The sequence below is a fragment of the Oncorhynchus keta genome, chromosome 25 (assembly GCF_023373465.1).
Source record: "Oncorhynchus keta strain PuntledgeMale-10-30-2019 chromosome 25, Oket_V2, whole genome shotgun sequence".
NCBI lineage: Eukaryota > Metazoa > Chordata > Actinopteri > Salmoniformes > Salmonidae > Oncorhynchus > Oncorhynchus keta.
Genome location: NC_068445.1, coordinates 42,525,493 through 42,542,599, shown reverse-complemented (window position 1 = coordinate 42,542,599; position 17,107 = coordinate 42,525,493). Strand labels below are relative to the sequence as shown.

The following is a 17,107-nucleotide window of genomic DNA, read 5'->3' as shown; positions in this document are numbered from 1 at the left end:
GGTATTCTACTATTCTACTATTCTATTCTATAGTTCAATAATTCTATAGCAATTATATTCTATAGTTCTACAATTATATAGCTTCTATATTCTATAGTTCAATAATTCTATAGCAATTATATTCTATACTTCTACAATGATATAGCTTCTCTATTCTATAGTTCTATAATTATATAGAAATTATATTCTATAGTTCTATAATTATATAGCTACTCTATTCTATAGTTCTAAAATTCTATAGAAAGTATATTCTATAGTTCTATAATTATATAGCTACTCTATCCTATAGTTCTATAATTCTATAGAAATTATATTATATTGTTCTATAATTCTATAGAAATTATATTCTATAGTTCTATAATTCTATAGAAATTATATTCTATAGTTCTATAATTATATAGCTACTCTATCCTATAGTTCTATAATTCTATAGAAATTATATTCTATAGTTCTATAATTCTATAGAAATTATATTATATAGTTCTATAATTCTATAGAAATTATATTCTATAGTCTACTGCTGTAATTCTACTGTAATGCTCAGTTGACACTTGAGCCTTTTATGTTGTAATTATCCAGATAGGTCCAACAAAATTGTGAAAAAATCATGAAGCTGTCAGAAATAATAACAATTATGAGAAATATGACTAAATATAGCTTTTGTTAATCATTTGGTTTATGTCATTGAGAGATAGAGGGAAATAAATCCATTCAACCTTCATTAATACAGGTTGGTGACATTGAGATGAAACCTCAGAGAAATAGACAGAAATACATCATCGGAGCTGGATTCTAAATCTGTTTGTCTATTGTCTAGGCAACAATACAGTATTTTACAGTATTTTACACTACCGCTGTCTTCAGACAGGTTGTGTTACTCAGAGTTGTAATGCTGATCTTAGATCAGTTTCGACTTCTACATTATAATTACGTGGATGTGAGGGATCTGATCCTCAATCAGCGCCTCTTTACTCTGAGTTCACCCGCCAGTAGAGCTGATAGGGTGAACAGACCGATACAAATTGCAGTATGTTTCATGCATCATGCAGTAGGATGATATTGTTTTTTATATTTTAATTTTACCTTTATTTAACCAGGCAAGTCAGTTAAGAACACATTCTTATTTTCAATGATGGCCTGGGAACAGTGGGTTAACTGCCTGTTCAGGGGCAGAACCCTTGTCAGCTCGGGGGTTTGAACTCACAACCTTCCGGTTAGTCTAACACTCTAACTAGTCCAACGCTCTAACCACTAGGCTATGCTGCCGCCCCATGTTAAATAAAGACTGGAGAGCAAAGCAACTTCAGCATCATCATATCTTCACACTGAAGCCAGCTTCAGCTATCCTGAGAATGCTTTAATTACTAGCCCTATCTGAATTGTGTTTTAACCATTATTTGTTCAATGATTGGTTTATGGATTTCTTCATATACATTGGGGTGAAATGAATAGAATGGAATAGCACTGTGGGCTCCAGTACATTACCTTCACATTAGTTGTATGACAGTGCCACCTCTGCCTCATCAGCTGTAGGGTTAGAGTTAGTTCCTGGTGAACTTACTGTACATCACATGAAATTACTCCTTCCAAACCAATACCTTGCCCCAGAATTCATCAGGCTTACAACCAGATTGAAACCACATGCTCTCAAAATACAGAAATGCAACAATAGAATAGAATAGAAAACAACAGAAGAAAACAGAACAGGATAGAACAAAATAGAACTAAACAGAATAGAACAGAATAGAACAAACAGAACAGAATAGAACAGATAGAACAGAACAGAATAGAATAGAACAGAATAGAATAGAACAGAACAGAATAGAATAGAACAGAATAGAATAGAACAGAATAGAATAGAACAGAATAGAACAGAACAGATAGAACAGAATAGACCATAATAGAATAGAAGAGAACAGAATAGAAAATAACAGATAGAACAAAACAGAACAGAACAGAATAGAACAAAGCAGAATAGAACAGAATAGAACTAAACAGAACAGAATAGAATATAATAGAACAGAATAGAACAGAACAGAACAGAATATAATAGAATAGAATAGAATAGAATAGAATAGAATAGAATAGAACAGATAGAACAGAATAGAAAAGAACAGAATAGAACAGAGCAGAACAGAATAGAATAGAACAGAATAGAACAGAACAGAACAGAATAGAATATAATAGAATAGAAGAGAATAGAATAGAATAGAATAGAATAGAACAGAACAGAATAGAATAGAACAGAACAGATAGAACAGAATAGAAAAGAACAGAATAGAACAGAGCAGAACAGAATAGAATATAATAGAATAGAACAGAACAGAATAGAACAGAACAGAATAGAATAGAATAGAAGAGAATAGAATAGAATAGAACAGAATAGAATAGAATAGAACAGAACAGATAGAACAGAATAGAAAAGAACAGAATAGAACAGAGCAGAACAGAATAGAATAGAATAGAATAGAACAGAACAGAATAGAACAGAACAGATAGAACAGAATAGAAAAGAACAGAATAGAATAGAATAGAATAGAATAGAACAGAACAGAACAGAATAGAACAGAACAGAACAGAACAGAATAGAATAGAATAGAATAGAATAGAACAGAACAGAATAGAACAGAACAGATAGAACAGAATAGAAAAGAACAGAATAGAATAGAACATAACAGAAAAGAACAGAACAGATAGAACAGAACAAATAGAACAAAACAGAACAGAACACAACAAAACAGAATAGAACAGAATAGAACTAAACAGAATAGAACAGAACAAAAAAGAATAGAACAGAATAGAACAGAATAGGATAGAATAATAAATTAGAACACAACATAATAGAACAGTATTAGACATTAGAATACAGATGTGCGCCTGCTATGGATATGAATGCGCAATATGATTTCCTTACAACCTTTGTTCTTTAAAGATAAAGCTTGAAAATGTAGACTCTGGTACGTGAGCTCATGTGCGTAGTAACTACCTAAAGACTTAAATGCACGGAAGGTTGGGTGGATGGAAAGATGAAAGGATGGATGGAAGGATGGATGCTCTTAAGTTAATTATTTCTTGTCAATTAATTTGGACAACTTCTGAAACTTTGGGATCTTTGGCGGAAGTATTTAGCCTAGCGCTGAAGGCAGTGATCTAAAATCATGAAACTTCATTGCTTTGGTTACCTGGCACTATATGTGCTTTGTCACATATTACGATGTCATTAAATGACAAAATGTAACATCTTCGTTCAGACCACCAGAGTTGTTCAGGTTGCTGATCTTTCCTATGTTAAGATTCGCTGGTTTAAAAAAAAAAAAAACTTTCGGGCCAGAGAATGCAAATGAGCTAGTCATGGGACATGACAATAACAGATAGTAAATCACATAGTACGCCAAGGCTACTCACTATAGCCTGACCTTAAACCGCTTTCTCTAACACAGCTGATCATCAGTCGGTTGGCCCAGCGGTGGAACGGCTCGACAGTGTCCCCACCGTCTCCATAACGACGATGCCCGGCTTTTCCTCCGGACGCTAGCCAGGCAGGTGTCCACTAGGCTGCCGCCTCCCTGCAGGGCAAAGCGCCGTACGTGGCTGTGGAAACTTCAGATGCTAGTAATAGTGATATTGATATCTATTTTCATTTATGGGGCGTTCATATTGTTGACTTTAATTGAACTTCAATAAGCTATTCATATAATAATTATAATCATAAAAAAATAATAGGCCAATAAAATGTGTAAAAATAATAAATAATTATAGTAAGCAAACCTTAATAAAACCTCAACATGAATAATAGGGCTTAAGTGTAGCTACAATCCATTGTTTATGGACAATTTAGTAGAAAAAAACACAACCCTACTTTGAGAGAATCGCTTTAAAAATCCTTAATAAATCTTATATGAATGGCTTTATGTTGTGCTCGCGCAAACTGAAACAACAGTATAATAACAAGACAAAACAAAAAAAAGGCGCTCTGGGAGGTTATGGCACGAGGCTGTAGCTGTAGCCTATACGGCCTATAAATCTCATCCAATGACAGTCGGCCAGTAAAGAGTTAAAGGGAGGAGACGGTGAGTGACACGCCTCATTGGGTAGATTATGTGCTGCAAACAAAAAGTGTGTGTGTGTGTGCCAGTCAGCCAGTGCATCGCGCCCCTTCTGCACGCATCTCTTTCTCTCTCTCTGTCTCTCTCTCTCTCTCTCTCTCTCTCTCTGCCTCTCAGCAAAGGGCGATATCAGCGGCACCACTGTCACTTTCAAACGACCACACAGGGACATGTACTGACGCGGAGGACGCATCGACACCTGCTCTCCAAGGCGACATATTGATTCAAGCATCACTTTGGTGGATTATTATTTATTGTCAACTAAAAAAGGTACGTAGCCAGAGCCGGTGTTTGTACGCGTTTAATAGAGGGTTTGTTTTGCAGCGACAGAAAGACGGGCAGGCACCGTCACAAAGCAGTAGCCAAGTCAGCATCCCATGAATGGAGCACCGTGTCCTGTTGGAGACAGAGCTCCGCAGATGTTGGGGGCAAGCAGACAATCGGCAATTCAGCTCTTGCGTTGATTTAGGGCAGTTTTTTTTAGACTGACAAGGCACCCGGATATAGGAGTAAAACACGCTCTGAAATAGGAGGCAGAAGGTTGAATGGGTTGGCCTCATCCATTTTATGGATGCGCATACATTCCGGGTGCTATTCTCTCTCATTTAGCTCAAATGCATATTCATTGGACCTTTTGTGTGGCTTTCCCTTGGTGCGAGAGCGACCTTTAAAGTCACAAAAGACAGGGTTATATAGGAGATGGAGCGAAAAAATTGCTTTTTTTCTGCAAGCTGTGGTCTTTAGTTGAAGGGTAGCATTTTGTTCAAATGTTTTTTGATATAGAATCGGCTAAATAGGAGAACGGGATCGTAGGCTATAGCTCCAAAGTAGTTTCTCTCAACCCACGCAGCCGAAGAGAAAAGCTACTTTGGTTCGAGGGCCGGTACGTTTCTTGAATGATAATGTTTCACTATAAAGCGGCATTTGAAAGAGGATCATTTTGTTTGATATGCATTGCAGACAGCTGTTCATTTTTTGTTGTTGCTTTTAGGCTCAGACACTGTGAGCAAATGAATGTAAAACGAATGATCCATCATCAAACAGCGGACGAGAAGTAACATCTCAATGATATGGGGACATTTAGGCATGTTCAACGTATCAACACGTTTCAATATTTTACAACATTTTTGTCGTTATATATTTTACATGACAAATGATCATTATTACATGCAAAATATTATTAAGTAGGTTTTAGTTAATAAGCTCTTGAAATCTGGACGCATGGTTGGTGTTAAAGGCAAAGTAGCACGATTTAGAAGAAAACAATTATAAAAACATTTGCATATGTGCATAAAATTAAGATAACATGACATTAAAATTAACATGCACAAATATAATGAATTTGAAAATACAAAAGTTGAATCGTTATCGTTATTATTATTTACCAAACATTCATCTAGCTATTCATCGGATATGTTTAGTTTGTCGTTGCCTGCATGCACGTGTCTCCGGGATGTGTTTACACCGGCCTTATACGCATAATTGAACGGAACAAGTGGCAAAGCAAAGGTAGATCACAACTGTATAATTCAGTGAGGTCAGAGAAACTGGTCACCCGTAAATACACTCTGCGTGCTGCCTTAATTACAGTCTCGAGAGGGAACGTGGTGGATTATGGTAATGAGGGGACATACGTTGGGAGCGCGTGTAGGATAGAGTGAAAGGTTGTCTGACATGAAACCGGTGACATTGACAGTCCACTTCCAAATCCATTCGATATTGCTCTTTGGATTTTATTACGGACCTTACCGTTTCTTATTGCTATTTTTTCTTCTTCCTCTACCAGAGGCTACATTTAAATAATTAGGTTACACACTTAGAAATGAGGGTTTGAGATGAATGCACAGTTCCGTTTGCACATCCAGTGTAGTAAAGTCTTTGTAATAATAGTAGTTATAATAATAATAATAATACGCCTAATTGAAGTAATACATCTCTACCAAATATAATTCATGTTAGGCCTATAAATAATAATACTTTAGAGACAGTGATAATATATTAGTATCAATGTCATTATTATCATTACATTGATATTGGATTATTTTTCTATTATTATCAAATCAAATCAATTTTTTATTTCTCACATTTAAAACACGTGATTAGCAGATGTTTTTGCGGGTGTAGTGAAATGCTTGTAATAGTGCACTCATTGTATTAACATTAGTGTATTAATGTTCTGGTTGTATATGTTTATGATAATTATAAAAATTAAAAAAAAAATGTTACGCGATTGTTCCTATTCCGTTTAGGACCATGCATTAATTTTCTCCTAATTAACAGCTATTTCATCAGCATCTGGGAATTTCCGCGGAAAATAGGCAACCAACCATGCTCTTTGAAATTGATAGGCCATTCTCATCCTACAATAGACTTCAATTAATTAAAACGACCGGCCCCACAAAAATTCCCTTTCCTAGTCCAGCTCGTCCTTGACAGCTGACTACATGCATTTAGCCAACCCTCTCACAAAGTGTCAGTTTATTTGACCTCATCATCATCTCTAGACATTAGTATATTGTATCTTAATTCATTCTTTCTCTTTGTCTGTTCTGTTCACAACCAATAGTCAAGGATGGAGGAATCCAGCTCACAGAAGTTGGTTTGGGACGGCGACGCTAAAGCCGTGCAGCAGTGTCTAACGGATATATTCACCAGTGTCTACACCACATGTGACATTCCGGAAAATGCCATTTTCGGGCCTTGTGTTTTGAGCCACACGTCGTTGTATGACAGCATAGCCTTCGTAGCGCTCAAATCAACGGACAAACGAACGGCGCCATACATATTCAGGGTAAGGAAAGACAAATATTATCATTGTTCTAGAATGATAATAATGATAATATTATTTATTTGCGGATGTTATTACAGTCTCCTTCTTCAGACTGAATTAAATTGTCTGCCGTGGTTGATTCTATATCATTATTGATCACATTTCACCAACAAGAAAGCGCAGTATAGTTTCACATTTCTATTTGTCATGAAGTCGGTGTGACAGGGTATACTCTATGTATTGAAATCAAATCAAACTTTATTAGTCACATGCTCCGAATACAACAGGTGTGTAGACCTTACAGTGAAATGGTTACTTACAAGCCCTTAACCAACAATGCAGTTTTATGAAAATACCCCCCCCAAAAAGAAAAGTAAGAGATAAGAATAACAAATAATTAAAGAGAATCTGTAAAATAACAATAGCGGGGCTATATACAGGGGGTACCGATAGAGAGTCAATGTGGAGTCTATATACAGGGGGTACCGGTACAAAGTCAATGTGCGGGGGGCACCGATGTCGAGGTAATTGAGGTAATATGTACATGTAGGCAGAGTTATTGAAGTCACGATGCATAGATATTAACAGAGAGTAGTAGCAGCGTAGAATAGGGGGGTCAATACAAATATTCTGGGTAGCCATTAGATTAGAACCTATTGGAGGTCTTATTTTACAAGATCGCATGTAAGTATAATGCATATTGATAGTTGCACAGCCAAAACACATGAAAAATAGCCTATTTAAAAATAAAAAATTGGACAGCCTATGCGTAACGGTTAGAATGAATACTGGCGCACGGACTTCTCGTTTCGGTCCCACTAACCGATTTGCTCTCTGTCACCGTTTGACCGTGCAGGTGGACACGTCAGCAGCCAACAGCACGTCTGAGGGCTTGATGTGGCTGCGGCTCGTGCAGTCGGCGCGGGACCGGGACGAGCAGAACCTCGAGGCCTACGTGAAGAACGGTCAGCTGTTCTACCGGTCTCTCCGGAGGATCGAGAAGGACGAGGAGCTGTTGGTCTGGTACGGGAAAGACCTGATTGAGCTGCTGCTGCTGCTCAGTGCCGGTAAAGCACCGGTCAAGGCCAAGGGTGAGTTGCAATTGTAGCATGACCTGGTACTCCGCTTATTATTTTTATATATAGGCGTTTGCGTTGCACTTTTGCGGCATCATTAAACAAAACTGTTGATTTGAAGCTCAAGTTCAAGAGCATAATAACCCCGCTGTTAGTGTTTAATTAGGTCATATTGTAACACATCCTGGCATTTACACCCACAGTATAATTTCCTTTTAGGGTAAATTAATTTGTTTAAAAAAAACATCTATTTATAATTTATAATTGATAATAATTAGTAGCTTATAGTCCTATAACAAAACATTACAGTGGTGTTTTTCAGGGAGATATCCTACTATAGAGCTTCTTTCTGAATGACTGACATTATTTCCCTCCGTTTTCAGGGTCTGCTCCCTATTCATGTCCTGACTGCAACCAGCGCTTTCAATTCGAGTTCCCTTTCCTTGCCCACCTGAGGTTTCGCTGCACCAAGAGACTACAGAGCATGGCGGCGGGCGATGTGGACGAGGAGGTCCCCAGTAAGGAGCCAAGCACCGAGCGCCCTAACCCCAACCTTACAACTACCACACCCACCAGGGCAAGCCCTAAACTGGGTCGCTCGGAGGGGGACAACGCCAAACCCTCCACAGACTTCCATAACCTAGCCAGGGACCTAGAGAACAGCCGGACTAGCCCACCCAGCGACCGCGAGGCTGAGATACGCAGCGAGAGCTCTGGGAAGAGGAAGTTCTCAGAGGTAGAGGACAGGGATAGAGAGAGGGACAGGGATGGTAGCAGGGCCTCTCTGAGTCTGTCTCAGTCGCTCAAGTCTAAGGAGGAGCTGGCTAGCTCGGCACAGAACTACCGGGGAGCCTACGGCCTGGAGGAGAACAGACGAGGGCCTACGTTCTCCCCACCAGGGTCGGGATCCACTGAGTCAGGTGGTGAGGGTAAACGCAGCGCCTTCACCGAGGTCAAGAAGTCTCCACAGAGCCTAAAGACGCACGGTACCAGTGGCGGCACCAAAAACCTCCAGAGCTCCAACGCCGAAAACAAGGACGGAGGTCGGCCCGGCCCCGTCAACAACCCTCCCCAGGAGAAGCATCTCAACATCAGGCAGGTTCTGTCGGAGACTCAGCCTGTCCAGCCACAGACCCGCATGGAGGCCTCTCCGCTAGGGAGCGCCTTCACCTCCGTAGCCCAGCATGGTGGGGGGAACAGCGGAGAGAGGAAGAGCGCATTCAGCCAACCCTCCCGCCACGCTACCTCCTCCTTCTCCCAGATCTCTCCTCTGGTCATGACCACGCCTAAACTGCTGGACTGCCACCCGGCGGTGGGTGACACCATCTCCTCCTCTAGACTCTACCAGGCAGACCACCTGGCGGCCAAACTCCACGGCGCCGAGCTGAGCACCAACTGCCCCGTGCCGGGCGCCATGTCCAAGCAGAGCCCGTTCCTCTACGCAGCGGCTGCTGCCACAGCCTTCTGGCCTAAGAGCCAGGGCCCCATCCAGCTGCAGATGCCCTCAGCATTAACCTTACTCCCCCCCTCCTTCACCTCTCTGTGTCTGCCCGCCCAGAACTGGTGCGCCAAGTGCAACGCCTCCTTCAGGATGACCTCTGACCTGGTGTATCACATGAGGTCGCACCACAAGAAGGAGTTGGCCATGGAGCCGATGGTTAAGAGGAGGCGTGAGGAGAAACTCAAGTGTCCAATCTGTAACGAGTCGTTCAGGGAGAGGCACCACCTCTCGCGTCACATGACCTCCCACAACTGACCTTTAGATCAATAGCAAACCGTTTTCACACTGCTAGGCCAAGCTGAACTGAGCCAAGCTGAACTGAGCCAAGCTGAACTGAGCCAAGCTGAGCTGAGCCAAGCTGAGCTGGGTTACGGACTTGCATCAGATGAAGGAAACCTTTTCCACAAAGGACACTGTGTAAAGAAAATACTGTAGCCGAGCCAGCACAGTATGGCTCGGTCATCCATGAAGTTACTGGGAAAGAGCATAAAGGACAATTGGAAGATCATATACCCGAGCCAATTCAGCACAGTACGGTTTGGGTCGGCAATATAGTGGGAAAAGGTTATCACATCACTGACCATGGGGAGGAACTTTTTTACCATCTGGTAAACAGACATGGAATTGCTAACTGACTGACTGACTGACTGACTGACTGACTGACTGGCTGACTGGCTGACTGACTGACTGGCTGGCTAGCTGACTGACGACTGGCTGACTGGCTGGCTGGCTGGCTAGCTGACTGACTGACTGGCTGACTGGCTGGCTAGCTGACTGACTGACTGACTGGCTGGCTAGCTGACTGACTGGCTGACTGGCTGGCTGGCTGGCTGACTGACTGGCTGGCTGGCTGACTGGCTGGCTAGCTGACTGACTGACTGACTGACTGACTGACTGACTGGCTGACTGGCTGGCTGGCTGACTGGCTGGCTAGCTGACTGACTGACTGGCTGACTGACTGACTGACTGGCTGGCTAGCTGACTGACTGACTGACTGACTGACTGACTGACTGGCTGACTGACTGGCTGGCTGACTGACTGACTGGCTGACTGACTGACTGACTGACTGGCTGACTGGCTGACTGACTGGCTGGCTGACTGGCTGACTGACTGACTGGCTGGCTAGCTGACTGACTGACTGGCTGACTGACTGACTGACTGACTGGCTGACTGGCTGACTGACTGGCTGACTGGCTGACTGACTGACTGGCTGACTGACTGACTGGCTGGCTAGCTGGCTGACTGGCTGACTGGCTGACTGGCTGACTGACTGGCTGACTGACTGGCTGGATATACACCACTTAAACAGAGCACTTGTTTCCACTTTCAACACAGACAGTTGTTATTTTCCTTCAGTCTGTTTTTTGTTTATTTTTCAAAATGTCATGTTTCTTTATTTGAGTGTATGCAAATGCATTTTTTTACTTTGAGAAAGGACTCTATTTATCTTATGAAGCACTTACAATTTGGGAAATAAGGGAAGATAAGAATATGTGTAATTTAAATGTACAGTAAGTTGTATTTTATATTATATAAATACATATATAGAAAATGATAATAAAAAATAGTTACATTACATGGTTTAGTATTCAATAACTTTTTTTCCCCATGTTCACTTTAAAGGTTAAATATTATTGACACAAATGGGGATGTGACGTCAGACACACTATATTTCAGAGTGCAGAGTATAATAAAAGTCGATATAAATAAGATGAAGATTATACAGGTACAATGTAAATACATGTTTGTTCTTTTTTGGTTTGAAATACAAAGTGTGATATTTTGTGTCAGTGGGGAATAGTTTCAGGGTTTTGTCCTTCATGCTGAAATCAGTGAAATGTACGACTTGATAGTTTATCTGAATCATGTTGAATGCTTTGACAATAAAATAGCTTTATTTTCATCTATGTGTGTGGAAACTTGTGTTTTTACAAAATAACAATTTAAAAGAAATGACATTTTATTTGTTATATGCGCCGAATACAACAGGTGTAGACTTTACATTGAAATGCTGACTGACGAGCCTCTGTCCCAACAACGCAGAGTTAAAAAGTATGAAGCTTTAGGACACAAAAAAAGGAAATACTAACACGATAAAATAACAATAACGAGGCTATGTACCAGGAGTACCCGCACGAAGTCAATGTGCAGGGGAATTGAGGCAGTTGAGTTTCAGGTATGTATAGAATATTAATCAATATTATATTTGATTATAAGGGTTTAAACTTCAGTGTGACAAAGACATAACTATTTAAACCCATAACCGATAAGTATGCAATTATGATTTTGTGGGACAACTGGCCAAATTCGATCCCAAAATGTAAAACAAAAAAAACGAACAAAAAAAACATCTCAAACACTCGCTCACTGTTTGCAAGAAAGGTTAACATGACAGACATGGGGCCGTTAACACGATGTGCTAGCTCCTAAAACAAATATTGTAGTATAAAACAAAAGTTGTTTTTTTGTTGTCGATTAAAATCATAAATAACCATGTTTTCACGGGTAAAGGCCTAGTGCTTTGTCAAGAAATACACAATCGTGTATGTGGTGGTTTCTGTTTTCTCTTTCTATTCTGTATTCTGTTATCAAGACGAGGATTAGAGAGGACGCGCCTGCATTGTCGAATTTCTCTGACCAAGCGAGACTAAATATTGCCAAAGTAATATCACTACTTATTGTTATTAATAATAAGAATACTAATAGTTATTATTATTATTATTATTAGTAGTAGTAGTAATATTTCAACAAAATAAAATCGTTTTCCTGTTTACTTGTATATGCTGGTGTGATATCTGTTTTAGTAACCCGGAAATGAGTGTGAGTGCGCTGCAACTCTACATATTCTCACATACCGTTAGGCTTACAGAATTATTCTATTTCGTGTAATAGCTTGCAAATACTACAACGCATCCCTATCAAGTTAAATAAGGTGTTCAATCTTTTTCCAAGACAGGTGATACGTTGGTCTCCAACGCCACTACCACATAATGAAAGCAAATAGCTTGGCATGGCATTCTAAAAGGCTCTTTCCCTCTCAAACTCCTTCACATAACAAAGGAGAAATGCCGTGCAGAGATTACTCGCACGGGCAATAGAAGCTGTACTCTTTCTATGAAATAAAATAAAATTCCCATGAACATTACGGTTTCATTCACCGTCCAATATGCCGACCAATAACATATGTATTGTTAAATCCAAAGAATATCAGCAACCCTGCAAATATTTCGGATGAATAAAATCATTTAAATTTGATCAAATAGAAAAATAAATAAATAAACCACTTAGATGCGGTAGGTTTTTCTTCGTAACCCACTAGACCTATATACCCTCCCCTTTCCGTAAGCCTATAAAAGGCCTACTGGCTACATCTCATTATGTGGATATAATAAATCCGTTGCATTAGAATCAAATCTATTATTCTATGTGAAGTCACAAGTCCTGGTGTTTTAGAGGTGACTATTGATTTACAGTGAAATGAAGGTCCCTTTATCGTAAGAGGATAGCTGGAACACATGCACGCTATTCGTACTATTTACACTAGGATCATAAACAAATGTTTTTAAAAAACACACAAAAAACAACAATTTAAGGCCACAAAGGCTAATAAATGCAGACTAGGTTTTACACTTTATTCAAATTCATAAAATATTTCAATGTCATTATTTGGATGCATTAATTTGCATTGTGCAGATATGTAGGCCTATCTATCGTTAACAGTTGCCAGGAGAATGACGCACAATGAGAAACACTGAACAATACGCTGAAACGTCAAAATATAGCTCAACAGTGACATCACGCGGAAATAATGTGAACTACACCCAAGTACGCATAATCAGATGTCCATTCTCAGATCCCTCAAACGTGAAGACAGATGAATTGACACTTTTATCTAGCTCACAGAGTCAGATGGACATAACATAGTCCTCAAAACACATCAACGAATAACTCTCCAGGTGAATAGATCCAAATTATGGATACCAATCAATCAAATGGCACTGTGGTCGACCCAGGTTCCATTTTGTGTTGCTCTCTGCATGGAGCGTATGCATAATCCACTGTATGGTCCTTTAATGGTCCTTCCACCAAATCCGGTGCTTTTTGAGAAGTGTAAATTGGTAAGAAAAAACAATTTAATGATACAGAAGTGCACATGTTTTGTGGGCTCCCGAGTGGCGCAGCGGTCTAAGGCACTCTCCCCCAAGTCTTCCTCTCCCCCAAGTCTTCCTCTCCCCCAAGTCTTCCTCTCCCCCAAGTCTTCCTCTCCCCCAAGTCTTCCTCTCCCCCAAGTCTTCCTCTCCCCCAAGTCTTCCTCTCCCCCAAGCCTCCCTCTCCCCCAAGTCTTCCTCTCCCCCAAGTCTTCCTCTCTCCCTCAAGCCTTCCCTCTCCCCCAAGTCTTCCTCTCCCCCAAGCCTCCCTCTCCCCCAAGTCTTCCTCTCCCCCAAGCCTCCCTCTCTCTCATGCCTCCCTCTCCCTCGCCCCCATACCGCCCTCTCCCTCATGCCTGCCTCTCCCTCTCCCCCATACCGCCCTCTTCCTCATGCCTCCCTCTCCCTCTCCCCCATGTCTCCCTCTCCCCATGCCTCCCTCTCACCAGTTTCTCCCTCTCCCACATGCCTCCTATCCCCCATGCCTCCTCTCCTCATGCCTCCCTCTCCCCCATACCGCCCTCTTCCTCATGCCTCACTCTCACCAGTTTCTCACTCTCCCCCATGACTCCTCTCCCCATGCATCCTTTCCCCATGCCTCCCTCTCCCCATGCCTCCCTCTCCCCATGCCTCCCTCTCCCATGCCTCCCTCTCCCCATGCCTCCCTCTCCCCATGCCTCCCTCTCCCCATGCCCCTCCCCATGCCCCCCTCCCCATGCCTCCCTCTCCCCCATGCCTCCCTCTCCCCATGCCTCCTCCCCCATGCCTCCCTCTCCCCATGCCTCCTCCCCATGCCTCCTCCCCCCATTCCTCCTCTCCCCATGCCTCCCTCTCCCCCATGTCTCCCTCTCCCAATGTCTCCCTCTCCCCCATGTCTCCCTCTCCCCATGCCTCCCTCAAGGACCTTCCTTGCTGATAGTGTTGTAAAGGCAGAGCAGCGCTTTATTATGGACAGACTTCCCCCCATCTTAGCTACTGTTGTATCAATATGTTTTGATCATGACAGTTTTATAATCCAGGGTTACTCCAAGCAGTTTAGTCACCTCAACTTGCTCAATGGCCGCATTATTCATTAGAAGTTTTAGTTGAAGTTTAGGGTATAGTGAATGATTTGTCCCAAATTAAATGCTTTTAGTTTTATAAATATTTAGGACTAACTTATTCTTTGCCACCTATTCTGAAACTAACTGCAGCTCTTTGTTAATTAAGTGTGTTGCAGTGATTTTACTTGCTGTAGTAGCTGACGTGTATAGTGTTGAGTCTTCCACATACATAGACACACTGGCTTTACTCAAGGTCAGTAGCATGTCCATAATAAAGATTGAAAAAAGTAAAGGGGCCTAGACAGCTACCCTGGGGAATTCCTAATTCTAACTGGATTATTTTGGAGAGGCTTCCATTATAGAGTAGTGGGAGTAAAGTCAAAACACATACCATTTTCCATCAGCAGACTGTGATCAATAATGTCCAAATCCACACTGAAGTCTAACAAAACAGCTCCACAATCATTTTATCATCAATTTCTCACAGCTAATCATCAGTCATTTTTGTAAATTCTGTGCTTGTTGAATGTCCTTCCCTATAAACGTGCTGAAAGTCTGTTGTCAATTTGTTTAATGTAAAATAGCATTGTATCTGGTCAAACACATTTTTTTCCAGAAGTTTACTAAGGGTTGGTAACAGGCTGATTGGTCGGCTATTTGAGCCATTTAAGGGGGATTTACTATTCTTAGGTAGGGGAATAACTTTGGCTTCCCTCCAGGCCTGAGGACAAACACTTTCTAGTAGGCTTAGATTGAAGATGTTGCAAATAGGGGTGATAATATCATCCGCTATTATCCTCAGTTGTCAGACCCTGGTGGCTATAGACAACAACAACAATGTTCCCTTCTACCACACTCAATTTACAGAATTCAAAATTACACTGCTTGTCTTTTATAATTTGATCAGTTATACTTGGATGTGTTGTGTCAACGCTTGTTGCTGGCATGTAAATGCCTAAATTGGCTAATCTCGATAATGAAAAATCAATTCAAGTAATTGCCAGTGTCAGTGGGTTTTGTGATGAATGACCCATCTGATTCAATGAATGATGGAGATGAGTTTGCCTTTTTGCCCAAAATGTATTTTAAGGTGCTCCAAAGATGGCGTAGCAGTAAGTCGTCCTGTCGCATCGTGTCCCTTGTATATATCGTTTATTTTTCGTTTTTACATATTTTTCATCGCATATCTTTAAAAACATTTTGCTAAACCTAAGCTTCCGAATACTCTCCTGCAACCCGCCTCACCCAATGTAGCTACTTTTTCTTAAAGTATTTATATTTACTTCGGAACCGGAACCCCTCAACTGAAGCTAGCCAGCTAACCACCAGCTATGCTAGCGGTCTTCAGCTAACCGGTCATCAGCTAACCTTTAGCTCGGAAAGCTCTCGCCAGTTCGACCAACGCGACGCTAACCAGAACATAACGGACCTATTTATTTTTTATCCCCGGATTCCCAACGCAAACGGAAGATTTTTCAGCTGGATCTTCACAACTAGCTATCCAGCTAAACCGCAACCCCGGATGATTACTCCTGGCTAGCGTTTCCACCCACTTAGCTTGAAGCTAGCCCGGCCAGAGCACCTGTGCTTACCACCGTAGCATACTCCTGGGCTACAATACCCGGGCCCACGACCGGTCTATCGATGTCACCGCATGAAGAGGAATAAACAGACTCACCCCATCGCGACGTCCCCCAAAGGCTAACTCTCTAGCCCTTGCTATCTCCTTGCTTGCTAATTCGGCCTGCTAACTGCTAGCTTGTTAGCCCTGGTCCGCTAACTGCTACCTTGTTTACCCCGGCCTGCTAACTGTTAGCTTGTTAGCACAGGCCTGCTAACCGTCTGCATCGCCGCGTCCCAAACACCCACTGGACCCATATGTACTTTCTATCTCTTTCCGATTTTTTATTTGTTTATAACTTCCGGAAACCTCTCTCACCCAATGTGATACGGAATCAATATTATTTTTAATTTTTAGAACACACTCAAGAACCTCCAGAAGCTATCCAGCTAACTAGCTACAAGCTATTTAGTCATTGTTAGTTTTTTAACCTGGATAACACTCGCCAGTCCAGCTTCCCTGCCCCATCCACCGCTGCCCCCTGGACTGTCCATTAATCACGGTACTCCATTCTGCTTGTTTGTTTTATCTGTCGGCCCCGTTGCCAAGTCAACGCCATTTTACCTGCTGTTGTTGTGCTAGCTGATTACCTGTTGTTGTCTCACCTACTGTTTTAGCTAGCTTTCCCAATTCAATACCTGTGATTACTGTATGCCTCGCTGTATGTCTCTCTCAAATGTCAATATGCCTTGTATACTGTTGCTCAGGTTAGTTATCATTGTTTTAGTTCACAATGGAGCCCCTAGTTCCACTCCTCATACCCCTGATACCTCCTTTGTCCCACCTCTCACACATGCGGTGACCTCACCCATTACAACCAGCATGTCCAGAGATACAACCTC

General features: G+C 41.6%; 1 protein-coding gene across 1 annotated transcript; it reads left to right on the top strand.

The window, feature by feature from the left end:
• Window positions 1-4,022: 4,022 nt before the first annotated feature.
• Window positions 4,023-11,358, top strand: LOC118357960 (PR domain zinc finger protein 8-like). Its single transcript, XM_035735269.2, has 4 exons — window positions 4,023-4,376; window positions 6,673-6,897; window positions 7,733-7,967; window positions 8,336-11,358. The coding sequence occupies exons 2-4, from the start codon at window positions 6,679-6,681 to the stop codon at window positions 9,706-9,708; spliced, it is 1,827 nt and encodes a 608-aa protein (XP_035591162.1). The 5' UTR covers window positions 4,023-4,376; window positions 6,673-6,678; the 3' UTR covers window positions 9,709-11,358.
• Window positions 11,359-17,107: the final 5,749 nt, after the last annotated feature.

Bases quoted from the DNA above. Each gene is read 5' to 3' on its own strand.
- LOC118357960 (XM_035735269.2), top strand. From the start codon at position 6,679: ATGGAGGAATCCAGCTCACAGAAGTTGGTTTGGGACGGCGACGCTAAA. The intron at 6,898-7,732 runs GTAAGGAAAGAC...TTGACCGTGCAG, and splicing joins CGGCGCCATACATATTCAGG to GTGGACACGTCAGCAGCCAA. The intron at 7,968-8,335 runs GTGAGTTGCAAT...CTCCGTTTTCAG, and splicing joins AGCACCGGTCAAGGCCAAGG to GGTCTGCTCCCTATTCATGT.